At 45.4% G+C, this 27611-nt stretch overlaps 1 protein-coding gene and 1 long non-coding RNA gene across 2 annotated transcripts; one reads left to right on the top strand and one right to left on the bottom strand.

The window, feature by feature from the left end:
* The first annotated feature begins 142 nt into the window (after positions 1-142).
* Positions 143-11506, top strand: Lyar (Ly1 antibody reactive). The gene is made up of 8 exons (XM_048415015.3): positions 143-284; positions 1455-1569; positions 3374-3481; positions 3564-3647; positions 7284-7707; positions 7972-8052; positions 10507-10592; positions 11205-11506. The coding sequence occupies exons 1-8, from the start codon at positions 163-165 to the stop codon at positions 11337-11339; spliced, it is 1155 nt and encodes a 384-aa protein (XP_048270972.2). The 5' UTR covers positions 143-162; the 3' UTR covers positions 11340-11506.
* LOC125387413 (uncharacterized) lies at positions 216-27611 on the bottom strand. The gene is made up of 3 exons (XR_015002747.2): positions 24884-27611; positions 22915-23049; positions 216-338 (listed from the first exon to the last, which is right to left on the bottom strand). It is a non-coding gene; the product is annotated as an uncharacterized LOC125387413 (long non-coding RNA).

Here is a 27611-nt window from a genome sequence, read left to right as displayed (position 1 = left end):
ATACTTCTCTGAGATTACTGGCAAACTTTGAGCCTGCTCTTTTACTGTGGGATTCATTTACTGGGAGACATTTCTGCTTATTATAATTCTTTGTCTTGTTTTCTTTTTTAGGGCAAGAGTTCAAACCAATCTCTGATAGAATATTTAATCATTTAACCAAAGATGGTGTTTTTTACATGCAATGCGTGTGGCGAATCAGTGAAGAAAGCGCAGGTGGAAAAGCACGTGTCTGCCTGCCGAAACTGTGAATGTCTCTCCTGTATTGACTGTGGGAAGGACTTCTGGTAAGTTCTGATAATTCCTGAAGATCCACGGATAGAAGTCCAGACCCTGCAAGCCTGGGAGAATAGAGGAGCAAAATGAGGACAGAGACCAAGAAGGAAACCTTACAGTCTATTGCCGAAACTTGATGTGACTCTTCAAGAGAGTGCTGCTGTTTTGTTGTCCAAGGGTTTTTGTCCTGCCCAGTTCCCACAATTGTTAAGTCCCAAAGAAATCACACAGAGATCTACATTAGTTATAAACTGATTGGCCCATTAACTCTGGCTTCTTATTAACTCTTATAACTTATATTAATTAGCCCATTGTTCTTGTCTATACTAACCATGTGGCTCGGTACCTTATTCAGCGGTGTAGTCACATCTTGCTTGCTCTGTGGCTGGGACAGGACTGCGGACCAAGCTTTCCTCTGAAACAGAATTCTCTGTTCTCATCGGGCCTCTAACTTCCTGTCTGGTTGTCCCGCCTATATTTCCTGCCTGGCTACTGGCCAATCACCATTTATTTAAAATATAATTGACAGGATACAGACCATTGTCCCCCAGCACCGTTTCATTTTAAGGACTTGTGAAAGTGAAGACCAAAGGGACAGGATCCTGATGGCTAGAGAATTTGGGGCTAGTAAGGTGACTCAGGGATTCAGCTTGCCCTACAAGCTGGACCACTAAGTTCCATCCCAGGACTCAAGGTAGAAGAGAGAAATGACTCCCCCAAATTGTCCTCTCAGCTCCATGTTTACCCTGTGGCACTTAGTACACACACAGTTTGGGAGCAGATAGTTTATAGTTCAATGGCAGAGCTCTTGTCTGGTATGCATGAAGCCCTAGGTCCAATTCCCAACATCAAAAAAATACTAATTTTTAGAGAAAATTTGATCATTCAATTTCCTAACTGGTATTTTACTTCCGTTATTATTATCCAGTTCAAGGAAGTGAGCACTCAGAATAAGGGACTTTTCGGGCGGGAGTGTTATGGGGGAGGAGATGATCCTTTGTCATGGTACTATCAGATACCATTGCTCTAAAGAAAGCAATAAATAAATGGAAAGATTAGATTAAGAATTAGGCTGTTTGTGCAGTTGCCAGGTGTGGAAAGTCACAAACAGTAAGCAGCATGCTGTCGTTGAGAGTCACTAGCAAATTGTCAGCCTAGTGATGAGATGGGTCCCTCTGCAGGGGCGATGACTATAAAAGCCATGTGAAGTGCATCAGTGAAGGTCAGAAGTATGGAGGCAAAGACTATGAAGCCAAGACGCACAAAGGTGACGCAAAGCAACAGGCATGGATTCAGGTAAGGGTCTCCACCCATCCTGTCACTCACCCGGCACCTGCTTCCTTCTGGGGGTTCGGGGATAGGTCCCAGAACAGAAGTGTAAGAATGTCTTGAGAAAGATAAAATCCTGGTGCATTTACCTCTGGATGATGTGTTTTATAGATTGTGTTCACAGTGTTTGAGGGTTCCTGCTCACCTTGTTTTGACTGTAAAATGAAACTGAAGCATGTACAGGTGTGCTCCCAGTGGTAGAGACCTTACAGCTTGGCCCTGTCCGTCTGTCACATCTGAACAAAGTAAATAATTTCACAAATGCAAGGAATTTTCTAGTTAAATAAAGTGAAAATATTTACAAAAGCGGTGAGCTCCAATTTGAAAGAAGGGGAGATCACTGGACAGATGTCACCTTTGTGGAGACTACATTTTCTCGAAAATCAAATTAGTAGTTACCCCATTGAGTGGCAGAGTGTGAGTGTGAACTGGGGTGTTGGCTCTCGGAAGGCTCATCCTCCTGGCATGGCCCTCATGAAGAACTTCCAGTAGCTGAGAAGATGTGTAGAGTGCCGGCAAGATGGCTCAGCTGGGATACAGGCACTGGCCACCAAGTCCAGTAACCTGAGCTTAATCCCAGGACTCATGTAGTAGGAGAGAAGTGATTGCTACAAGTTGTCCCCTGACCTCCACACAAGCTCCTTTTCCTGTTGAGCCATTCTGCTCACCCTGAATGTTGTCTGTCTGGTCATATGTAAGAAATTGTTACCAGACTGGATCTTTTGAAAGGTTTTTTTTTCCCTCCTAAGATTTTATAGTTTAACTTTTTAAGTTTAGGTCTTTGATCTATTTGGGGTTATTTTTTATGTAACTTAACGTAAGAGTCCAATTTCCATGTAAAGATCCACTATTTCTAGCACCATTTGTTGAAAAGGGGTCCATTCTTTCATGGACTGGTCTTGACATCCTTGCCGAAAACCCTTTAACCATAGCCTCAGTACCACACTCATTGAATCATTGCAGCCTTGTAGTGAGTTTTGAATTTAAAAACAAAAAACTGATTTGGGTGGCGCAGCCTTTAATCCCAGCACTCAGGAGGCAGAGGCAGGCGGGTCTCTCAGTTCAAGGCCAGCCTGGTCTACAGAGTGAGTTCCAGGACAGGCTCCAAAGCTACACAGAGAAACACTGTCTTGGAAAAGCCAAAAAAACAAAAAACCACGAAACTATTATTTTTCAATATTGTTCGTTTGGTTGGAGTCTCTCAGGGTTCCTTGTAAATTAGATCACACATACAGCTGAACTTTGCCAGCGCTTTCAGGTTGACATCTTAATGTTGTCTCAGCCTGTGAGATTAATGCCGTCTTTGATTCTTATAACAGTGTGTTTAGTGCGTAATTCTTTCTCCTCTTTGATTGTGGTTTTTCTAATTAGTCTATTCTTTATGTTGTATTGCAAATGAAATTTTCCTGATGTTCACACTTGCATTATTTTTTGTTGGCATATAAAAATACAGCTTGCCTTTTCAGAATTGTGTATTCTGTAGCTCTATGTAATGAGTTGTTACCTCTAACTGCTTGACCCCTCTAGAGCTTCTAAATGTGTGGCTGCATTCCTTCCAGTACTACCTGTGAATATTTGACCTGATTTTTGTCCCTTTTGTTAAGAAGGCTTTGGCTTCTTTTTCTTGCCTAATAGCTTTGGCCAGCCCTTCAGTGATGTGTGAAATAGGAATATTTGTCATTATACATAGAGCAAATATAGAACTTGGCTTCAAAGGTGAGACCCCTTTGGCCGTACCAATATGTTTATTGCTTCTTCTTTTTTTAAATAGAAAATTAATGAATTAATAAAGAAACCCAATGTCAGCCCTAAAGTTCGAGAACTTCTGCAGCAAATCAGTGCTTTTGACAATGTTCCCAGAAAAAAGGCTAAGTTTCAGGTATGGATTTAAATGACATTCCCAATTCGGGGTGTGCCCCATCAGTGACCTGTCAAGGGATAACAGCTTTTTGTGTCTACAGAACTGGATGAGGAACAGCCTGAAGGTGCACAGTGACGCTGTTCTGGAGCAGGTGTGGAACATCTTTTCCGAAGCGTCCAGCAGTGTGAGTCCACTCCACTTTGATTGCAGTATGACAGACAACTAGGAATAATGGAATGGGGTGCTGTGTGTGGAGGCTGAGAAGGCGTTCCAGAGAGCCTCTGGGCTACAGCTCCTTGATGGGCAGGACTGAGCTGGGAGCATCTGGTGTGCAGAGACAGCCTTTCAACCTGTGTGCTTGGTAGTGGGACCAGTTTTTCGGAATGATTGGCATAGCAGTCGGGCTGGGTGAATGGTAGTGATCCAGGATTTGATGTCTGGCTAATCCGATTCTGGACTCTGCTGTGCTTTGTGTGTGTTTGATCATGGCCACATTATTTAGGCTCGGCTCCTCAGTTTCCCAATCTAAAACATCTGTGCTACTATACCCTTTTCATTTATTCCTCAATCACTGCAGACCTCAAATATATCCGGAGTGCCTTGGTGCTGTAAAAGAAATTTGAACTGGCTGAGGGTATTGCATCTTTCAGCCAAGAGTGTGGGGCCTCAGACCCCATGCATGTTGTAGTGGTACAGTGGGTATATAAAGTGCTTGCTGCCCAAGTGTGAGGATCTGACTTTGGATCCCCAGTATTCTCATACGAGCTTGGCATGGCATTTCTTACCTGTAACCCTGGCGATGAGGAGGTAGAGGTAGGTGGATCCCAAGGACTTGTTGGCCAAGCTGTGTAGCCTAAATAAAAAGCTCCAGGTTCTGTGAGAGACCCTGGCTCAAAACTTAGGGTGGAAAGTGACTAAAAAGATAGTCGATGTTGTCCTGGCTTCCACATGCGTACGCATGAGCAAGTGTTCCTGTGTAGATATACACCCAAAAAGGAAAAGGTAGCTTGAGCAGCAAATGAGATCAGGAAGCTCACCTTTATGGTATTTCTTGCGCTTGTCTCCACAATGCACAGATAGACGTCTTAAAACCATCTTTTATTTAATTGGCATGAATGTGACATACCGCTTTAAAAGGTTATTTCTATTATTTTTGCAAAAAATTCAAAGATTTGAAATTGCTTAGTTCAACTGTGGGGTTTTGACTTTTTTTCTAGTCCTTTGGAATTCATGAGCTCATTAAAAATTGAAGAAAATAAGCAGTAAGCTCCTGCTGTGTTCTGACAACTAAACCATGACCAGTGACATTGGCCCCCATACCTCTGCCCAGTGATTGTCTACAGATCAAAGGGCCTCTGGCTTGGTTTAGCCTTGGCGTGGGCATATCCTCCTGCCACTGCAGGTGTGACAGGGGTGGAGTTTTCTATCCTGGTGTACAGCTTCTCCCCGTGTCAGTTAGCAGGGTGCCATGGGTGCAGCCATCATCGGGTGTTCCTGCCTCAGTGGAGCTGGGTGTGGTGGAAACAACAGTGGATGAGGGGTTCCATATAAGGCCAAGTCTTGGTGCTGTGAAGAGCAAAAGGCAGTGGGCGGAGAGGAAAGGGGGTGTCCACTCAAAAGAGTTGGCCAGGGGATTACTCAGAAGCAGGGGGAATGGAGTAGGATGAAGTGGAAAGAACCGAGTCTCTAAGAACCTCTGTATACCTTTCATCCTGCAGCCATGAGCTGGTTTAACACCAGGTGGAAATTGGGTCTAAGCTTAGTAGAAGGAAAGTTGAAGACTCTGGCACTCAGTGGTCGCATGTTACTGTTTGAGTATTGAATGTCTCCAAAGGCCCATATGTTGAAGTCTCATCATCAATTTCTGGCACTGTTGGGAGGTGAGGAGATTTTAGCAAGTGGGGCTTGGTCAGAGGAAGTTAGAACATTGAGGACATGCTTCTGAGGGGGTGTTGGATGTCTCCCATTCCTCTTCCTGGGTCTCTTTCTGATTCCCATGAAGCTTCTTTTCCCTTGAAGCCTTGTCAACTCCTGAGAAATCCGCAACAGTTAGTCTGCTTCCCAGTGCTGCCCTTCCAGGCGCTGAGTTAGTGTGCCAAGGGAAGGCTTGTTTGCCTTCATTTTGGCATTGCATTTGGCATTTGACATGGCAACTTGTTCCATGTCATTTGGAAGTGACCAAGGAATGGAACTTGCTCTCATGCTTGTGGATGCCTCAACCTAGCCATTCCAGCACCTGTAGCAGCCTAATCCGTCCCTCTGCACAGGCCCACAACTTAATGCAGTTCAATGTACTGAGAGATCAGTATGGTAGGAGTATAGCAGAGACTGGACCTGTTTGCATGGACCTGTTGCCCATTCTTACTAAGTACAGAAGTAGGCAGAAAGTCTGTTGTAGCAGTGCATGTAGTTAGTGCCTTTGATTCCTGAGCTACCACAGCCTCAGCTGAGCTCTTTGTGAAGAAAAGAGGCTTGGCTAGCTTAACACTTTTTAGAGGTTGGAAGTCTAAGATGTGGCAGACACAGGTAGTATTGTGATAGGAGCATTTTGGGAGTGGTGACTTGGTTGGCAGGAAGCTAACAAGGTTTAGGATAGGTTTGGTCTTAACTCACTGAGGGCAGCATCCCTGATGACCTATCTGCCATAGGCCCTCAGTCTTGAGGTTCTGCCACTTCTGCTTCCATCACATGGGAAGCCAACCTGCAGTGCCTACCCCTGCAAGAGGCACTCAGACCCTAGCAGACTTTATTCCCCGTTCTTGACACTGGCTGTTGTCTGTGACTGTCCTGAGGGTGGCCATCTCATCAGAAGGAGGATGTGACAGTGCCTCTGTCTGTACTTCATTTACAGAACACTCACCTGCATTGTGTCCACTGCCCCACACACAAGACATATTTTTCTCATGTTAGCCGTATGTCAGCTGTACGTGGAACTCTGTCTTACAGGTGACTCAGCCATAAATGGTAGTTTCCACATGCTCTGTCCTACAGATGAAGCTGTAGCTCCTGGGAACTGGATAGCAGTGGAACTGGACCTTGAGCCCAGCTCTGCAGACACACAGCTCTCTGATGCTGTAGTTGGGTTTTTTGTTTTTGTTTTTTCTTCTTTTTTTTTTAACTCTTTGCTCTCTGGGGACCCACCACCCAGCTCTCAAATAAACACACAGAGGCTTATTATTACTTATAAGTGCCTAGCCTTAGCTTGGTTTATTTCTAGCCAGCTTTTCTTAACTTATCCCATCTACCTTTGCCTCGGAACTTTTACCCTATTTCTGTATATCTTTTCTTTCCTTCTTACTCTGAGTCTGTGTGGCTGGCCCCTTGCATTCTCCTTTTCTCACTTCTCTCTTCTCTTTTTCCCTTTCTGTTTATTCTCTCTGCCTGCCAGCCCCGCTTGTCCGTTTCCTGCCCAGCTATTGACCGTTCAGCTCTTTATTATACCAATGTTTTAGGCAGGCAAAGTAACACAGCTTCACAGAGTTAAACAATGATACAACATATCTTTGCATCATTAAACAAATATTCCACAGCATAAACTAATGTAACACATCTACAACTAATAATCCACAACATGACACCCTGCACTTGGCTGTTCTGTCGTCATATAGATGAAGGGTGACAGTGAGCCAGAATCATAGACTATCCTCATTTCACCCTTTAATAACATGAAAACAGGTTCAAGAATGAGGTATGGACTTGGGGGTGCTTTTCTTGTATTGCTAAATTTTAGATGTTGGTGTCACAGCCATAAACAGTATAGTATGGACAGTAGGTGTGGCCGGACCAGATATATAGATAATTCTTATTTTTATTTCATAAGGAGCAAGATCCACAACCACCCGGCCACATGGCCAAGCCTCGTGCAGAGATCCCCAATAAGGTTCCATCTGAGGAAACAAATGGCACCACGGAAGAACAAGCAGAGCCAAAGAAAAATAAAAGAGAAAGGAAGGAGGAACGACAGAAGAATAGAAAGAAAGAGAAGAAAGAGCTGAAGTCAGAAAACCAACAGGAAAACCTGAGGGGCCAGAAGCCAAAAAAGCGCAAAAAGGACCAGGAGGCAGGACATGAGGCTGGTGGGGAGGAGACCACAGAGGCTGACGGCCCGCCAGAAAAGAAGAAGGCCTGGGGTGGGCAGGCCCCAGAAGAGGGTGCAGACAGAAGCGGGGGCCCTGGGGAAGATGCTGATGAGGGGCAGACCAAGACAGGAAAAGGAAAGCAGAAGCGGCGAAAACACTCAGAAGGTGTGTGCCAGCCCGCACACTGGGTTCTCAGTGAGGCTGTGAGTGGGGTACAGGGAAATGTGTTAGGCCTCACATTCTGGACCAGGTGTGGAGAAAGGCAGAGGCTCTAGGGGTCCAGCTGACCTCCCTTCAGCCTTCTATTGCTCATCTCCAGCAAGCATGAGAACAACCTGCCAAGCCGGGTGTGGTGAGGGAGCTCGCATGCCCATGCCAAGCTGGGCTTTTGTAACTGGAACCAGCTAAATCTTTTTGCTTCTCTAACAGATGAGTCCAAGAAAAAAAAGATGAAGTTGCCAGGACAGCCTGAGGAGGGAGAGGCCAAGGACCATGAGGTTCCAACAAAAGGTACCACTCATTGGCTATGTTTATTCTGTGTGGGTAGGAAAAAGATGCTCCTGCCAAAGGTAGGCCAGGCACTGCCTTGCAGGGTCATGCCCGTTAGAGACACAACTAAGGCATATGGATTGGTATCGCAGTGCCTCCATCCTCTCTGAAGGAAAAGGGGAATATCTGGATTGAATATAGATTTGTTAGCCATCATTCATTGCTGCAACAATGATCAAACTATAAAACCAATAATTTTGGCTCATGGTCACTAGTCCTATTGATTTGGGGCCTGTGATAGGGCCCTGCTGCTCAAAAGGCCAAAAGGGTCCCAACGGCCTCTTACAGGTCAATTCTGCAGTGACCCAAAGACAGACTAGTATCCCACACTGTCAGGGTTACTAATATTCTCAGTGGCACCAAACTGGGTCCCAGTCTTTAGGGGACACTATGGATCCAAACCATAGCATATTGCCCTTAAGTTGGCAGTGAGCCCAATGTGGTTTCCCAAGGCTTGTTCTGTTCCCACCTTCCCCGTGTGTCTTGTCTAGCCCCCTCCTCCTGTAGAGATGACCTGAGGTCCGGGCAGTTGTAACTGCCCCTTCTCATCCTCTGGGTCTGTTCCTAGTGTCTCCCTGCATGAAGTTCCATGGCCACCTCCCTATCTTCATATATACATACATACATACATACATACATACACACATACATACATACATACATACATACATACATTCATACATTCATACACACACACACACATATGGACGCACACACACACATGCACGCACGTACACACACTGTCAGGATCCAAGAGTATTGGGCTCCTCTTAAATACCACCTTTCACACAGAGCTCCTGCCTCATGAAGCTGGAAGTTCTGTTGTGAAGTGACAAATCCACACTTGCCTTGTATATTCCCACCCTCTCTTGCCTGTAGAAATGAGCCAAGATGGGAGTTAGAGCCATTGGTGAGGGTTCAGTGACTGCCCAAACTTAGATCTCTGATGCCTCTCCGACTTTGTAGACTGAAGGCTTTTAAGGATTAAGTTGTTTTTATTGGCCTTCTGTGCCTTTTCTGGTTGGATTTTGGGTTTTTTTTTCCTCACAATTATAACTTAAAGCTTCTTTATTTATCATGTGTGTTATACATATATATTTGTTTTGTTTTGTTTTTGAGACAGTGTTTCTCTGTTTATCCCTGGCTGTTCCAGAACTCACTCTGTAGACCAGGCTGGCCTTCAGCTCACAGAGATCTGCCTGCCTCTGCCTCTGAGTGCTGAGATTAAAGGTGTGTGCCACCATGCCCAGCTACATTTCCTCTCCCCATCCCCACCTCCCCCTACACTAAGGCTTGAACAGAAGGGGCCTTGTCTGTCTGTGCTAAGCAAACAATGCATCACTGAGCTTCATCTAAGCTTCTTTTATTATTTCGGAACAAAAGTATCACTAAAGTTGTCTGGACTGGCCTTGACCTTCTCTGTGTGCCAGGCTAACTGGCCTTGAATTTGTGATCCTCCTGCCAAACCTCCAAGTAGTTAGGATTCCTGGCCTGTACCCACAGCCTACTACTTCCTGCTTTCCTAGTTTTCTCTCCAGACCTTAAGGTGGTGCATGTTTCTGCTGCCAGGTAGAGGTGGGAAGTCCCAAGTTCCCTGTTCCTTGTCATAGTCAAAGGGATTCCCCTTGTGGCCTCCTTTGTCACCGTTACTAGGCAGCTTCTTTCTCATTACCCACCAATATGGGCAAAAGCTCAGATTTCTTGTTCATCTTTGGCACTGTCCCTGTCCCTGCCACAGCCTTTGGAAGGCAGGATTCTGCCTCCCAACTAGACCTTGGCCAACAGTGGTCATCAGTTGAACATAGGCTGTGGCAGTAGCCTAGAGTTAATGGTTGTGCTGTCAGTGTTGGTGGCAGGCCAGGCCTACCCTTTCTTTGTTCCTTTACTGAATCTGTAGGTGTGGGCTGGTCTAACTTGTACCTGGTGGCCTTCTAGATCGCTGGCTTTCTTGACTCCAAATCTAGACTAGGAACAAAAGAGTCTGTCCCGTGGCAGGCCCTGAGACACTGCCAGTCTGTCTCTCACCACCTTTCCATGTTGTCTTAGGTCTGAGTCTGGCATTCAGTTGAGAGTTGGGCCTAGCAGGAAAAGCAGGAACAGACTGAGCTGCTCAGCTGCATCTTCTGTATCACAGGCTCTCTGTGGATGCACAGCTCTGTCTGTTAGTCCTTTCTCTCAGGGGGCTGTCCCTACCATGACACTTGTGAGAACCATCTCTCCTCACTGAGTACATTGCTCCAATGTGCATTTGGTCACTGGAGGCCCCTCTTACTGAGCTAGTGAAGGACTTGGGGTCTTGTTCATGGGAGAGTCATGCCATTTCCCAGGAAGCACACAACTGTGGAACATTTTTTCTTTGCCCTTTGGGTGACAAGACAAAACAAAGGGCCGTATGCATCATTCTTTGCATTGTAGGTAAATTCAACTGGAAGGGGACCATTAAAGCCGTTCTGAAACAGGCTCCAGACAACGAGATATCAGTCAAGAAGTTAAAGAAAAAGGTACAACAAATAAGGCATGGAATAGTTGGGGAGAGGTTGTTTTAAAATGTACATGTGTGTTGTTTAACCTGAAAACACTGAGACAGATAGTCACACCTACTTCCAGAGCAGCTCACTTGTGCGCCATCCATCCTGCAACCAAGCCAGGGTAGCTCTCTAACTCTGGACCTGTCTAAAGATTGCATGCATTGCGTACAGTTGACTGTACTGGAAATGACCAGAAGTGATTTTTTCCAGTAAAGAAAAGAGAGAACTTTGCTCTCTTTTGTTGATATAAATAGTTGCTATTGCTTTTTTTTTTAAAAAAAAGCTTTATTGCATCATTTATTTACTTGAGAGACAGAGAGAGCACATGAATGTCCCTTCCATTGAGCTATCTTGCCAGCCCCACCCACCAACCCCTTTTTTTTTTTATTTCTGTAGTCCTGTGTGAGATGCACTTTTGTTCACACCTGGGCAGCTGCTGGGTCTTCGCTTGTGTGACCAGATTCTGGGGTTCTTTTATTTTCTATTGTTGACCTACATCTGGACCTTTTTCAGTGTGTTTCATCCCCAAAGAACCTTGGACAGGTAGATTTGCCGAGCACCTGACATCTGTTTCTCTTTGTAAAGGTCATAGCTCAGTACCATGCAGTGATGAGCGACCATCACATGTCAGAGGAGGAGCTCCTGGCCATCTTCAACAAGAAAATTAACAAGAACCCCACCTTTAAGGTTCTGAAAGACAGAGTCAAGCTTCTGAAGTGAGCACACCATTGCTTCACACACTTGTATTGACTGCTTTCTTCTACTGTTTGTAAAATGTATAATGAATTATAACAATCGGAAATTACTTTCTGAAACTATTTTTAAGTTAATGAAAAAATATATTTTTGTTAAACTTTTATGAAAAAATAAAATATATTCTTGTTGAATTCTATATCAACAGTAAAAAATCGTGTGCTTTAAGAAAACACTGTAGGAAGCTTTAGAATGTGGTATGATGACAGGTGAAGGTGTTTCCCCATTTGATGAGGTGGGGTGTTGGTTAGGCACCTCCGTTTGCCTTGTCAGGAAGACATTGAGAAGTGTGAGCTGTCGGGGTGGCCGTCTGCGCCTGTTGCTCTTTAGCAGCGCCTGCCCCAGTGCACCCTGGGGACTATGCTGGTGGAGCCCTGCGCCACCTCCTACTGAGAGTTGGCGTTTTACTCACAAATCCCTTAAGCCTTCAGCAAGAGTTGCCAGTGTCATTGTTCAGTCACCCTTGGGGTGAGAACAAGATGGAGACAGAACAGTGCTGCAAGGGTAGAGTGTGTGTCCAAGGGAGACGGTAATGCAGAGGGATGCATAGGCTTGTGACTGAGGCTACGCCATTGTGGGGATGAATCAAATGGCGTGGCTTTGGTCCCTTACCAGTAACTCTCTCATATGGACAGTTTAGATGTAAAGGACCCTTTAGGGTTGGAATGAATGTGCTAAGTTAGTTGCTAGACCTGCATGTATCCCATTTGATGGCTGCTTGACTGTCTTGGGAATTAACTGTTGAGCTGGGAGAATCCTTAGACATTCCATAAAGCAAAGCATGCCTAATGAGGGACAAAAGCCTTATGACTGTTGAGGTCTGTAACATGACGGGCCGGCTTGTTGGGGTTTCCGTCCCGCCCGGTACCCCAACAGCCGGCAAATCCCAAAGAGAAATTACACACAGGACTCCATAAGATTATAAACTGATTGGCTCATTAGGTCAGGCTACTTATTAGTTCTTATGACTTATCTTAACCCATTATTCCGATCTATGTTAGCCATATGGCTTGGTACCTTTTTCAGCTGGGCAGGTTACATGTTGCTTCTCTGGTGGTCTGTGCAGGAGTGCTGAGGGAGCTCTGCTTCCAGAATACTCCCAGTCTCTTTGCTCCACCCCTACTTCCTGTCTGGCTTTCCCGCCTATATTGCCTGCCTGGCCAATCAGCGTTTTATTAAAATGATTGACAGAATACAGACAATTCTCCCGTATCATTTCCCTCTTTTTTTTTTTAAACAAAGGAAAATACCCATAGTCCATTTGTTGGGAATGTGGGCGTAGTATTTCAGGCTACTTCCTGCTGGTTGTGGGCGCTGATAATCTTATGGGGACCTAAAGAAAATTTAGAATTATCATCAAGTCCTGACTGGAGTATCCTGTGAGTCTTGATCATCTCAGGCAGCAGTCTTGAATCTGTTCTGGATGTAGAACTCAGACATCTGGGCCATCTGTTCCTGTTGGAGATTTCTCAGGTGGCCTTCCTTGATCATACTGGATTTTTCTTAACTCAGAATGAATCCACAACCTCTCATTTTCTGTGGAAACAATAGCAAAATCTCTTCTCCAAAGTAACAAACCTTTTGACTTCATTTTTGAAGCCAAGATATTTTCAAAATACCTATCTTGGGTTAGTTCAGCAGTATCTATAAACAACAGTCCTTTAGCAGCTGTTGCTCCTTCCTCAGCATTCAAACAATTCAAAGAGAGCATAATAGCATACAGTATCAAGATTCTCTGTGTATTTTCCATCTTTATGTAGCTTTATTTTAACCTCTACTTCTTTTATTTTTACTTTTACTTTTTGAGACTGGTTCTCTGTATATCTTTGTCCTGGAATAACTCTGTAGACCAGGCTGTCCTTGAACTCACAGAGATCCACTTGTCTCTGCCTCCCAAGTGCTGGGATTAAAGGCAAGTGCTGCCATACCTTAAACTCACAGAGATCTGTCTCTGCCTCCCAGGCATTGGGATTAAAGGCGTGTACTACCACACCTAGAGGTCACAGAGGTCAATCTACCTCTGCCTCCCTTGTGTTGGGATTAAAGGTGTGTACCACCACACCCAACTACTTTCTTTCTTCTTTTACCCTAAGAACTTTAACCTTTAGCCTGCATATATTTTTAACACTTAGTAAACCATTTAGAGGTTTTCTTCGTCTTTGAACCTCTCTTTACTGTATCTCTCTCTCTTTTTTCTGACCACATGAGTCTAAAACCATGGCTTTGACGGTTAGACCTAGCCCGTTATTTAGCTTTCCAGCATCATGGCTGAGGTACCAGCCAGAGCTCTGTTCACTGCCACAACTCTATGGCGTTTCAAGGTCCTTGCCAGCAAGCAAACTGCAACATTCTGCTCATAGACCACACTCAGTCGGACTGCCTGCCTAAAAGAGTCAAGGTTTGCCCTGGCAGGACAGCCCAGAAAACCGGCATTTTAAAACAGCACAGCTCTTTTCCTGTTACGGCTAAAACCCTGAGAAGCATGCATTCAGCTTTTCACCAACACCGTTTAAGTGTTTCGTGGCAGGACCTCCTAAAAGAGCTGCAAGGTTTTGCAGCTAAAGCCGAGTCAGGAAGCCTCTCTTAGATGAGAGCATTTGCTTGCCTCTAGCAAGCAGAGCAGACCCGAGAAATTGCTGCTACCAAGAAACCACGTGCAATGCTGTCATTTTGTTCTAGAATTACTTCCCAAACTGTCTCAGGCTTTATGTGGATACAGTTGTCCACACGTTGGCGCCATTTGTAACATGACGGGCCGGCTTGTTGGGGTTTCCGTCCCGCCCGGTACCCCAACAGCCGGCAAATCCCAAAGAGAAATTACACACAGGACTCCATAAGATTATAAACTGATTGGCTCATTAGGTCAGGCTACTTATTAGTTCTTATGACTTATCTTAACCCATTATTCCGATCTATGTTAGCCATATGGCTTGGTACCTTTTTCAGCTGGGCAGGTTACATGTTGCTTCTCTGGTGGTCTGTGCAGGAGTGCTGAGGGAGCTCTGCTTCCAGAATACTCCCAGTCTCTTTGCTCCACCCCTACTTCCTGTCTGGCTTTCCCGCCTATATTGCCTGCCTGGCCAATCAGCGTTTTATTAAAATGATTGACAGAATACAGACAATTCTCCCGTATCAGAGGTCTGCCTGAGACACTCTCTGTTCCAATGCCCAGGGAGCAGAAGTGTACCCCATTGTCCACATGAGATGGGCTTATACAAAGGAACTCTAGGGAGCCTCATAAAATGACCAAAATGCTGCAGTATTTGCCAATGTGCAATCTTATTTTACCAACTTTCCATTTCACTGTATTGTCTTTAAGGTAGTGTGTCTGATGTAACAAATTAAACTTTATATTGTGCTCCAGTAGACTTACAGGGGGAACAGCTATCCCAGGGCCCAGAGGAGCTAGAACTCCACAGGGAGGAAGAAGTAAGGTTGCTGATGTCAGTTCCGGCAGTTGGCATCATGGTGTGTTTCTCTGCTGTCCCCCTACAGCCTGTGGAGAGAAGGGCTGGCCACGCAGTGCCCTGGCATCTGGCATTACAGCCCATCATCCCATGGGCCCAAAAGTCGTCCCAGTTGCCTGCCTGACTTACACATGCCCAATCTTGCCATGCAGGGTCTTTAGAAATTGAAGCAGCCTTCCTGTCAGGGCTCAAGTCCCTGTCCCAGTTCAGTGTCAAGTCCACTGCTGCCACCTGCTGTCTGTGCTCAGGATCATCAAGGGCCCTGCCACTCAAGTGTTCCCTAACCTGCTGCCACCTGCTGCCTGTGCTCAGGATCATCAAGGGCCCTGCCACTCAAGTGTTCCCTAACCTGCTGCCACCTGCTGTTTAGGCTCATTGTCAGGGCCTGGCATTCAGGTGTCCCCTAATCTCACAAAGATCTGTTTTGATATACTGGTCTCAGCTTGATGACTTAATAATTTGTTGTTTATGTGTATGGGTGTTTTGCCTGCCTGTAAATCTGTACCATGTGCACGCCTGGTTTCTCTAAAGGCTAGAAGAGCTAGAACTAGAATTAGAGATGATTGTGAACCGCCAAAATGTGTGGGTGCTGGGAATTAAGTCTGGGTTCTCTAGAGGAGCAGTCAGTGTTTATTTGTTTGTTTGTTTTCCAAGACAGGGTTTCTTTGTGTATCCCTGGCTATCCTGGAACTTGCTCTGTAGACCAGGCTGGTCTCTTAACTCAGAGATCTGCCTGCCTCTGCCTCCCGAGTGCTGAGAGCAGCAGTGCTCTTAACCACTGAGCTATCTCTCCAATCTGCCTCATGTTTTTTATATTCATGGAATCAATCAACTGCATACTGATAATAGGCTCAAAAAGATAAATGGGGACTACTGAGGGCTAAGCTGCCTTTGCTTCCACGCTCGACTGCAATATCCAGGCTCAGGCTAATGCAGAAGTCAGAACATGAATGGTGGACAACAGAGGGGCGTTTATATGAGGAAAGCTGAGAATTTTAAAATGTCTTGCTTTTGTTTAACAAGGTTGATTGAAACTTTGGAGGAGGCAGCTTTCCCAGAGCCCTGCTCTTCACTCTGTTTAAACTCAGCCCCCAGAGCAGTGACTAGAAGTCACTATCCAGATGGATACCAATATTTTTGTAAAGTTTCTTCATTGTCTTATAAGCATCTCATTTTTCTTCCGAGCTGAAACTTGAGTTGACCTGGTCCTGAATGCTTTCCTTTGATAATTTCCTAGCCTGGGATTGCCTCTTTGCCAAAATAGATACCCAGGAACACATAATTTGTTTTCAAAATATAGATACAGATAGATTCTGTCCAAGATAGTACCCATGTTAATTTCTATTGTTAAGACAACTTTTAAACATTTTGGCACTGGAGTGTCAAATCCAGGACCTCCTGCATGCCCTCTTTTTACTATTTTTTTTTAAAAAAGATTTATTCATATGTGTTGAGTGTTTTGAGGTGGTTGTGAGCTGCCCGATGTGGATACTGAGAATTGAACTCAGGTCCTCTGGAAGAGTATCCAGTGATCTTAACCACTAAGCCATCTCTTTAGCCCCTATATATATATTTAAAATGTATCCTATTGTTTTATACATATGAATATTTTTTCTATATATATGTACATGTACCACCTGCATGCAATGGCCACTGGAGACCAGAAGAGGGCATCATTCCCCAGAACTGGAGTTACAGATAGCCTGTTGTAGACAGCCATGTGGGTGCTGGGAATTGAACCTTGGTCCTCCGAAAGAGCAGTCAGTGCTATTAACCACTGAGCCATCTGTCTAGCCACATCTTTCTAAAGTTTCTTTTCTTTTAATTATGTATATGAGTACTGCACAGAAGTACACGTGCCTGCAGAGGCCAGAAGAGACTGTCAGAAGCTGGAGCTGCGTCACAGGCACTTGTGAGGCACTGAGCATGGGTGCTGGGAACTGCATTTCAGTCCCTGCAAGAGCAGCAGGTACTCTCCAGTACTGAGCTGTCTCTCCATGTCAACGTGTTCAAGAGGGCTGTAAGAGACCAGTATTGTATTCATTTCCATAGTGGCAGTGCTGGATAGTGTATCTTGGTAAACCTGTCCTCCTCCCTGGTCTTACGCTCCTTTGTCTGCACACTGAACACGGACTCCAGCATAGATAATTGCATGTTGTTGACTCCTGCGTGGACATAGCTATGGTGATAGCAGAACCCATTGTGGCGCCTTCCCTTGCAGAAGGAAACTGGAAAGGAATTACCGGCTTCATGAAGTTAAGAGGAAAGGCATGTTCTGAGCGTCTACTGTTACTGGGTACCAGACCTGAAACTGCAGCCTTTATCCCTTCTTCCAATTTGCTTTCTGGAAATGGCTGGAATAAGCCTTCTACAGAAGTGCTTGCTGCCCAAAGGAGAGCATATTATACTCTCCACTCTAGAAGGAGTAGAAAGTGTTATTTTGTAGTGGTTTCTGAATTATGTGTGTCAAGGGGTTTGTGATGTAGTTAGTCTTTAGAGTTTGGCAAAAGACTTGGTCTGCAGGAGAATACTCATTTTCTCCATCTTAGAGCCTCTGACTGCAGCATGTGGGGGTCATGGTTGGGCCCCTGCTGTCCATATGTGCCCTGAGCTTCACTTTTCCTTTGGGGAAGCTCTGAGTGACTGAGACCCAGCCTCAAGGAATAAGGTGGAAGAGAGAGAAGAATTTCCTTTAGCCTGGACATGCGAAAGCATAGTGCACACACAGAAAGAAGAAAATTGGAAAATAAGATCCAGGAATACGTGCTATGCTTCCTGTGCAGGGTCTGCAACAGACAGAGGCCCTGGCCAGGGCAGAGTCTCCGATGCCTTGCTTCTCCCTCCCTATGTGAAGCCTTGCTAGTGATAGCACTGAAGCAGACAGGGACCACATAGCAGTGTGGGTGTTATGTTTGCATGAGGACGGCTGGAGTTTGAAATGACACTTCACTTGATAGACGGGACAGCATTTCTTAGGACACGCTGCTGCCAGGCAAATCTCCCTAGCCTATCATCTGCATCTGCCATCTTTCACCCGGCTTTGTGTGCCCCATCCCTATGCCTGAGGCCACGCTTACTCTATTGCTGTCCATCATGGATCCCCTCTGCTGTAGATGAAACTTCGCAGCCCATGCTGTCTGTTGTGGCTGAGTATGACCAAGCATTGAGTCCATTCCAGCCTCACCAACTAAGGGGTTGTCAAAGCAGCTTGCCAGCTTACGCTGCCACTCCAGCATTGAGGGAACTTTGTCCCCAGTATTTCTCAAATTTCTCTCTTTCCTCAAAATAGTTCTTGAAATATATAGCCATTAGGGAGGGGAGCTGCCACCACACTGTAAAACTGAGGAAAGGGTCTCTGAGGTTCATAGCACAGGTGTGTTGTGTAATGTTCATAAAGACAGCAAGGGGCTGGGTTTGGTAAAGTGCTTGCCCTGCAAGCATGAGGGGCCAAGTTCCATCCCCAGAAATCATTGTTTCTGTCTATGATTGGGGTTGTTTTCTCTGTCAGTTAAAGAATGAAAAGGCGGGAAAACTCTGGAGCACCAGTAGGAGCAGGGGACAGAATCAGTCAGTGAAGAAAGGCTTTATTAGAGGCGAGGAAGCACACATGTGCATTCGTGTTCGCACAGGCACACATGCATGCCCACACGCATGCACACATATACACAGCAAGCACACACAGAAAGACCCTCTGTACTCAAGAAACTGAAACTGGGGATTTTAAGACTCTTCATTCCCTAAATTAGGGTTGATCAGTTTGAACAGAGACAGGGCAGATGATAGGCCCACAACTTTGGCATAAATACATCCTGAGCCTCTGTCTCTGGTCAGGAATATGAGGAAGAAGCCAACCATCTTTGCCTACCTAGTCATGGCCCGGCCCCTATCTGCCTTGCCTGTCAAGGATCTGCCTAACTCCTGTCACTGATCATGTAAATGAAAAACAAAAGTTGGACATGGTGGTGCGGTTTGGGGAGGCAGAGAGGCAGATCCCTGAGTTCCAGGCCAGTTAGAGACCTTGTCTCGAAAGGAAGGAAGGGAAAGAGAGAAAGACAAAGAGATAGGAAGAGAGAAAAAGAAAGAAAGAAAGAAGTGGATGGTGGTCCTTTTCCATCTCCCTCAAAGAGGCAGCTTCTGTCTCTCCCCACTTCTCCCCTTTCCCCTTCTGTTTCTCTCTCTCTCTCTCTCTCTCTCTCTCTCTCTCTCTCTCTCTTCTCCCCTCCCTTTACATACCCCCCCAAAAAAAAGAAAACAAGAATTTTTTAATAAAAAAAAGAAGTGGATGATGACTGATTAACAACACTTAAGCTTGTTCTTTGGCCTCCATATGTGTGCGTGTGTGCCCAACACATGTGCACAGATGTGCACACACACCACAGGAAGGCATATGTGGCCCCCTTGCCTAAAGAATGGCATTAGCCACATCGCCTCAGTTTTCTTCATTAAGGAACTTCCCATCTCAGCTGGAGAGATGGTTCAGCGGTTAAGAGCACTGCCTGCTCTTCCAAGGGTTTTGAGTTCAATTCCCAGCAACCACATGGTGGCTCACAACCATCTGTAATGAGATGCCCTCTTCTGGCCTGCAGGCATACATGCAGGCAGAACACTGTATACATAATAAATAAATAAATCTTTAAGAAAAAGTTCTTTGTTTAAAAAAAAATCGTTTAAGCCTTATCCCCCTCTGAGGAGTGGATGAGGGATGGGGTGGGGGAAGGTGGGGGGAGCAGGAGGAGGGGAGAGAGTGGAATAATTAATTAAAAAAAAGAACTTCCCATCTCACACAGGCTTTTTAGCCTGCAGATTTTCAGCTTCTATTATTAGGGGTTGAGCCTGCCTTTTGTCATCCTAGTCACGAAACACGGGGTCTCTGAGGGAAAGTGTGCACTGGGGAGGAGACCCCTGTGCTTTCCGAGGAGAGCCAGTGTTGTTCTGCCTCCTTTTGTTATGGGATCCTGGCAAGCTTTCATGTGTTCCTTTGATACAAGGGTTTACACAGCCCCTTCAGTTGTTTAAATTGTAATTGCTGAGCAAATACATATGTTTGTGGGAGTTTAAAGGTCAGGCATCACTCAGGAGGGCAGGCCTTTGTTGGGCCACAGAGTGGCCATTGTGAGCCGCTGAAACAGCTTCCTGCTCCTCTCTACCCTTCCCAGTGACCGCAGGCTGACTTCTGTCTGAGGCCCCTGGTCACCCACATATTAGATTTCTCCTCTGCAGATCAAAGGGAGGTAAGATACAGTTTTAACAGTGCTGCTCTGGGGGTTTGCCAGTGAACTTGAATCCGGAGACAGACAGTCCTGTCACAGGACCGCCCCTCAGAGGCTCCTTGCATGGGGCAGTCTTAGGCAGCTGAGCCTGAATCAGCAATGTCTTGAAGGATTCAGAAAACTGTTAAGGTCATAAGACTTTAACAATCTCTCTGTCTGTCTGTCTCTGTCTCTGTCTCTCTCTCCCCCTCTCTCTCTCTGTCTCCCCAGGGCTGAGATCACCAGTGCATCTTTACATGGGTTCTATGTAAAGAACTTGGGTTCAACTTGGGTCATCATATTTGTGCAGAAAGCACTTCAGTGAGCCATCTTCCCAGCCAGGTGGTGGTGGCGCACGCCTTGAATCCCAGCATTGGGGTGGGGGGCAGAGGCAGGCGAATCTCTGTGAGTTTGAAGCCAGTGTGGTCTACAAGAGCTTGTTCCAGGGACAGGCTCCAAAACAAACAAAGATGCTGAGCCATCTTCCCAGTCCAGTAGTTCTTACTTTATTGTCGTTTTAAGGTTAGAACATGTGGTGGTTTAAATGCAATGTCTCCAGTGTTCTCAGACATTGGAATATTTGGTCCCCAGTTCACGGCACCGTTTGAGGAAGCTTAGGAGGTGTGGTCTTGTTGGAAGAAGTGCATCACCGCAGACAGGCTTCTAGAGTTTAAAAACTCTTGCCCTTTGGAGTTTGCTCTCTGCTTCCTGTTTGGGGTTTAAGATGTGAACTCTCGGCTTGGGGGTCCAGCTACCATGCCTACTGCTGTGGACTTTCCCACTGTGATGGTGCAAAACTCTAATTCCTCTAGAATCATAAACCCCAAATAAACCCTCTGTTCTATAAGTTGCCTTGGTCATGGTGTTTTATCACAGTAATTGTTACAAGGAGGGCCTGCTTGTTTTTTCTGGCCGCCCGGCTAGTTTACACCCCCCCCCCCAAAAAAAAAACCACACAGAAATTGTATTAATTAAATCACTGCTTGGCCCATTATCTCTAGCCTCTTATTGGCTAACTCTCACATCTTGATTTAACCCATTTTTAGTAATCTGTATATCACCACGAGGTAGTGGCTTACTGGGAAAGATTCAGCATGTCTGACCTGGCAGCTCCATGGCAGCTCTCTCTCTGACTCTGCTTTTTTCCTTCCAGAATTCAGTTCTGTCCCCTGCCTACCTAAGTTCTGCCCTATCATTTTTCTTTAATTGAGATTGAGGGGTGTCCTCAAGAGCTGGGATGCTGGTCTTGGGGCGATGAACAAAGGGGATGTATTGACCATTACATATTTACATTGTTGTGACCATAAACACCTGAGCAAGAGCTTATACCAGGAAAATTGTGGGCAGGGCTCAGTTACAGAGGGTTGCAGTGCATTATGGCTAAGAAAGCACAGGTAAGCTATTATCTTCAAAGACCCTGCGCTAGTGACCCACTTCTGACTATTCCCATGGCCTCAAGGTAGTGCCACTATTGGGGAGCAAGTACTTAAACATGTACTTTGTGGGGGACACTCTGGATTCAACCTGTAACAGGGAGGCTCAGAACCCAGTTGACTTATGTGTGTGGGAACTTATCTCCCAGTGCCAACGTGGACCACTTGAGTTTCCTAAACTTGGTGATTTCCTTTCCAGAACACAGTTCTGTATTCCATCTTTGTGGGGTTTGGTACATGTTAAAAGCAGGTGTCAAGTGTCTCAGGAAATGACACACAGATTCTCACTGGTGTAGAAGCAATCTTGTGGACACCTTCCCAGAAAAGAAATGTTGTCACTGGTGTGTAGTGTCCACAATAGGCATGAATAAGAAGGCAGTGACCCCAGCTGTCACACATAGTCAGCCCTCAGTATCTGTCAGCTTTCAATATGAGGCTGTGGTAGTGGGAATGTTATTGGTCCTGATAATCTCACAGGGAGTGGCACTATTAGGTGTGGCTTTGCTGGAGTGGGCATAGCCTTGCTGGAGGAAGTGTGTCACTGTGGGGGCAGGCTTTGAGGTTCCCTATGCTCAGGACACTGCCCGGTGTCTCAATTGACTTCCCGTTGCCTGCAAGATGTAGAACTCTCAGCTATTCCTGCATTATCACATCTGCCTGCACACTGCCATGCTCCCCGCCATGATGATAATGGACTGAACCTCTGAAACTGTAAGCGAGCCACCCCAATTAAATGTTTTCCTTTATAAGAGCTGCCATGGTCATGGTGTCTCTTCACAGCAACAGAAACCCAAACTGAGATAATGTTGTTACCAGGAATGGAGTATGGCTGTGATAGGCTTGAATATGTTTTGTTTGGGGGAATTTGGACTCTGGTACTTGGGCTAGGAAAGCAATGGGATGCTTTTAAGTACTGTTAATGGGCTATACTAACAGGAACATGGAAGACAGTGGTGCTGAGTGTGTTTTGATGAACTGTCCAGTGCTGGGTTAAGAGGTTTCAGAGAAGAAGGATTTTAGTATATTGCCTGGAGATTGTTCTTCTGATATTTTAGTGAAGAAAGTTGCTGCCTTTTGCCCTTGTCTGAAGAGTCTGCCTAAGGCTAAAATGAGTAGTTTCAGATTAATTCTGTTGGCAAAGTAAAACTCAAAATAGCCTAATATTGATTCTGATTTGTGGTTACTAGTGTTAATTCTGTAATGAAAAGGAACAAGGTGAGCAAGAAAAAATATTTGGGGAGAAAAAAGTGCACCAGAAAGTGAAATTGTGCTAAATTCTGTGTGCAAGGAGATAAACAGATTAAGAAATAGAATAAAGGGAGTGGAGACCTCAGGGCAAGATCCCACCCCGCTAAATTTCAAACTTGTGAAAAGGAACTAAGAAAAAGCTTACATAGAGTTTGGTGTGGTGGAACACATCTTTAATCCTGGCACTGGGAAGGCAGAGGCTGGTAGATCTCTGAATTTGAGGCTGTTCTGTAGGAGGGAGGAGCCGCTTGTTCATCCCAGTTGCCCAGCTAGCTTAGCCCTGAAATAACCACACAGAAACTGTATTAATTAAATCACTGCTTGGCTCACTAGCTCTAGTTTCTTATTGGCTAATTCTTACATCTTAATTTAACCTATTTCTATTAATCTGTGTATCACCACGTGGCAGTGGCTTACCAGGTAAAATTCCCAACACCTGTCTCCAGTGGATCCATCGCATCTCCCTGACTCCACCCTTCTTTCTCCAAGCATTCACTTCCATCTCCTCTGCCTACCTAAATTCTGCCCTATCAGGCCAAGGCAGTTTCTTTATTCATTAACCAATAATAAGCAACACATAGAAAGAAGGACCTTCTACACCACTGGCCTGGTCTACAAAGCAAGTTTCAGGACATCCAAGCTTAGGCAGTGAAAGCTGGTGAAGATGTAATTGAATGAGAAGCCATGTTTCATCCCCAGAACTTGGCACCTTCAGCCACATGGTTCTGGTTTTAAAGTTAAGGATAGAAGAAACGGTTATGGAATTTGCCTCCATGCCTAAAGAAAGCTGCTGAGACCAGGCATGTGTTAGGGGTGACCCTGAATGGAGGCCTAGCAGAGAGACCATTGCATCAAGCTGTGAAATTGAAGCCTGGATTGCCTTGGAGAGCCCAAGATGTTAGGGATGCCACAGCCATGGGATACCTGCCAAGGGGAGCTGCTAACAGGGAGTGGAACCAGCCCAAGAGAAAGAAGTGTGCTGTAGCCAACAAAGCTGAAAGGAGTTGGCGCTCTGAAGAGGGGTTTGACATCAGACATGAGGATGCAGAGTTTGGAGCTTGCACAGCTGGTTTCTGGTCTTGCTTTGGTCCAGTATTTCCTCACTTTGCTCCCTTCCCTGTATTTTGGAATGGTAATGTATATCCATTATATACATTATATGTTGGAAGTATCTGATCTGTTTTTTTTTTACTTTGATTTTACAGGGATTATAGTTAAGAGATTGCATGAATCTCAGAAGAGACTTGAACTTTGGACTTTTAAATATTGTTGCGACTTTTATAGACTATAATGATTTTTGGAGTTGGTCTAAATGCATTTCACATGTTAGCATCTTATGGGGGTCAGGGAGTGGAATGGGGCAGTTTGACTGTAATTGTCCCCCCTAATCTCATAGGGAGTGGCACACTATTAGGAGGTGTGGCTTCGGTGGATGGGTATGGCCTACTCCCATCACAGACCTTGTTTGCCCTTGCCTTTTCTCAGCACCGAGAATTTAATTTTTTAGCATAAAGATCTTCTAGGTGGATAGTTTTGTTTGTTTGAGATAGGGTCTCACTATATAGCTCTGGGCATCCTATGTAGGCTAGGATGGTTTAAAAATCAGAGATCTGCTTGCCTCTCCCTCCTGAATGCTGGGATTAAAAGTCAGTGCCACTTTGTCCTACATGAGTTTTTTGTTTTTTGGGGTTTTTTTTTTTTTTGGTTTTTTTTTATGACCAACCTAGGGATTTCTGGGTCACATGATAAGAAAAATCTTCTTATTTTGTTCTTGTTGGGAACTCAGGGCCTTGCGTTCCCTTACCCAGTCCCTACCACTTAAAAATACTTTCATGATGGCAGTCATTCAGGAATATGGAGATGTGTGCTGTGTTATGTGTGTGGTGTATTTACTTGTTGGTGTCTTAGTGCAGAGATGTGCATACGTGCTTGTGAATTGGCATGCATGAGGAGTCTAGAGTCAGCTGCCAGGTAGCTTTCTTCAATGGCTTTTCTCCTTTGCTTATAAAATTAATTCCCTCTTAAGTTAAATTTTAAGTTGCAATCCATAAAGATTTTTCATGCCTGCTTAGTTTTGTCTACTTTTATGTTTTCAGACAGAGCTGCTCACGGACCTGGAAGCTCACTGATTTGGCAAGGCTGGCCAGCCAATGAGCTTCAGGCATCTATTGGCCTCCACACGCCTTCCCCTCAGCTCTGGGTTGATGGGCACATGCTCCACATCTAGCTTCATACATGGGGATCCGAATACAGGTCTCACCCTTGCACGGCAGGGACTTTATCAATGGAGTCTCTTCCTCAGCCCCAGAGATTTTTTTCCTGCTGAAAGGAAAAAAAATGAATTCATTCTGTTTGGCCCCATGTACACCAGTGAGCAAAACTGGTATCAGCAGTCTAACTGTAGAGATGGGGGTGCAAACAGTTTCACCAGCATACACCACATCACCCCTAGCGTGATAGTGGCTAACAACTCAAATTGGGAAAGTTCACCACAGAAACTGTCCCTTCACAGAACCAGCACTCCCAGCTCGGCCAGCAATCTCCAGGAGCACCCGAGGACACATACTTAGGCTGCCTACCCACCAGGTGTCTCAGTCCTCAACCTGCTCCTTGCTTCCCGATGCCTCTTTTCTTGTAGCTGTAGGAATGGCACTCTCTCTGGCCAGGTTTGTTAGCTGAGATCAATACCTGTCACCTACCTGAGACAGACACCCAGGGGGTTGCCCTGTTCTCCACTGGCTGCCTGGCCTTGGGAGTGAATGGGACTGTCTATCGTTGCTGTTTGTTAGACAAAGAACTTTTCCCAGGGTAGTTAAGTGAGTAACTGTTGGGAAGTAATAACCAGGCTCATGGGTATGCTCAGGTGACAGGTATGATGTAGACCGTCCTCCAGGTGTTAGAGTGAGGGACTCTCTGATCTGTGGGTGATGCTCTAAGAGTCCAGCAAGGCCTAAAGCTGCAGTGGCATTGAAGCTCACATACATTCTGTTTTCCTGTAAATACATGCCCATGTTAACACTCAATTCGTATGTCATGCAGAGTCAGGCATTAACAATAACTACGAATCAAACAGAACAATCACAACGAATGTATTGAAATGAAAGTCGCATGAAGCCATCTGTCTCTCTGTGTGTCCGTATCTGTCTGTCCTCTCCCCTACGGGGGCTAGTGCATACAATGTAGATATTCCAAACAAAGGGGCGATTTATGTGTTCCGGGCAGGAGACAGTGGGATAACGCAAAGGCACACTACTCAGAAGGACAATTTCAAGCTTATGAAGTAGTTAGTGTTGGAATGGTCCGTTAATTCGGCTGGATGGCAGCCGGCGATGGTCAGCGACACCCCAGAAAGCATGGCCCTCCAACTGCCCTTCTCCACTTCAACCCTTCAAAAGCTGTTGTCACAGTGATAGGAAGTGAAGTGCAGGACGAAGGTATGCAGGGTGTGAAGATGACTGAACTGAAAGGTTAAAATCAGAAACATAGATCTGAGAGTCACAGATATCCATGGTGAAAATACACAAGGAAAAAAACGCTCCTGAGAAAGTTACACATTTATGTAATAAATAACTAATACGGGAAAAATTTGTAGACAAAGAAAAGCATATCAAAAGCACAATTCCCCCCCAGCTGTCTATTGGGAAACAGTTATCAAACTGACCAAGTTCATTGTCGGAGGAAATGCTAAAGCTGGATGGCTTCTTCTGCCCCCTGCTGGTGGGAATATAAAGTAAACCCTTTCAATTGCTAGCCTGCAGGATGCTAATATTTGACCTTCTAATCCATGGTAAAACTACAGCTTTTGTTGTGGAAATAGTCAGAAGAGTGTGTGAAGAGCAACACACATTCCATTAATTTTCTTGCGAGTGAGGGCATTATTTCTCACCATGCTTTCTTCTTAGAAGGAAAGACTTTGAAATGATCTATATTAACATTTATTGGGCACTTTCCAGGTGACAGGCACTTCACTAAGAGCTGGGTCTGTTTCAGTTTTCCTGGAGGTTCTCACAGCCTGTCTGCTGGTCTACAGGGCGGTTACAGGGCACAGTGAAAGAAGAGGGGTGGATCATTCTGGCCACAGGGTTGTAAGAACTAAAAACCACTTGTGTTTGTTATTCTTCTCCTCGCTGAGACAGAATGGCTAATAGAAACTTAAGGGAAGATATTTGTGGCTGGTGGCTGCAGTCTATCCTGGCAGGGAAGGCATGGTGAAGGTCCCAGCAATGAGGCTATATAGCAGGGTTCCTTACATCAGGACAGCAGACGGAAGCAGGGAAGGAGACCAGACCTAAAGCAGGGCAGGGCTACAATCCTCAAAGGTTCTGCCTCCCAGTGATACACACCCATTAGTCATGCCTCTCATCAGCAAGGCTGCACAACCTCCCCTGCAGTCTCAGCACCCAGGGACCCAGTGTCTGGACTAAGGAGTCTGGTGGGGGGAACACTTCATATCCAAATCACAACACCACTCAAAATAATGTTTGCTGGGAGCTGACGCAGACAGTAGGGTGCTTGCCTTCCAAATGTGAGGACCTGCGTTTGATCACCACAACCCATGGGAAAATGCCTGGGATAGTGGTACAAGGCTGTAATCTCAGCACTGGGGAAACAGAGACAATGTGATCTCTGGGATCTACTGGCCAGCTAGCCTTGCTCACTTGGTGAGTTCCAGGCCAAGAGCAGACCCTATCTCAAAGAAGTGGCCAGGGTTCCAAAAGATGATACATGAGTCTTTCCTCTGGCTTCCATGTGCACCTGTACATGAATGTGTATCCACCAACACACAAACACATGCATAAACATGCATTCATAAAATTAACATGTGAGCTGGGGGGTGGCACA

The sequence above is a fragment of the Myodes glareolus genome, chromosome 8 (assembly GCF_982192425.1).
Source record: "Myodes glareolus chromosome 8, mMyoGla1.1, whole genome shotgun sequence".
NCBI lineage: Eukaryota > Metazoa > Chordata > Mammalia > Rodentia > Cricetidae > Myodes > Myodes glareolus.
The sequence above is the reverse complement of the archived record's forward strand: the minus strand, read 5'-3'. Positions and strand labels throughout refer to the sequence as shown.

What these genes read in the sequence shown, in the direction of transcription:
- Lyar (XM_048415015.3), top strand. Translation starts at nt 163, where the DNA reads ATGGTGTTTTTTACATGCAATGCGTGTGGCGAATCAGTGAAGAAAGCG. An exon ending in GAAAAAAGGCTAAGTTTCAG is followed by an intron (nt 3,482 to 3,563) that starts GTATGGATTTAA and finishes TTGTGTCTACAG; the next exon opens with AACTGGATGAGGAACAGCCT. An exon ending in TCAAGAAGTTAAAGAAAAAG is followed by an intron (nt 10,593 to 11,204) that starts GTACAACAAATA and finishes CTCTTTGTAAAG; the next exon opens with GTCATAGCTCAGTACCATGC.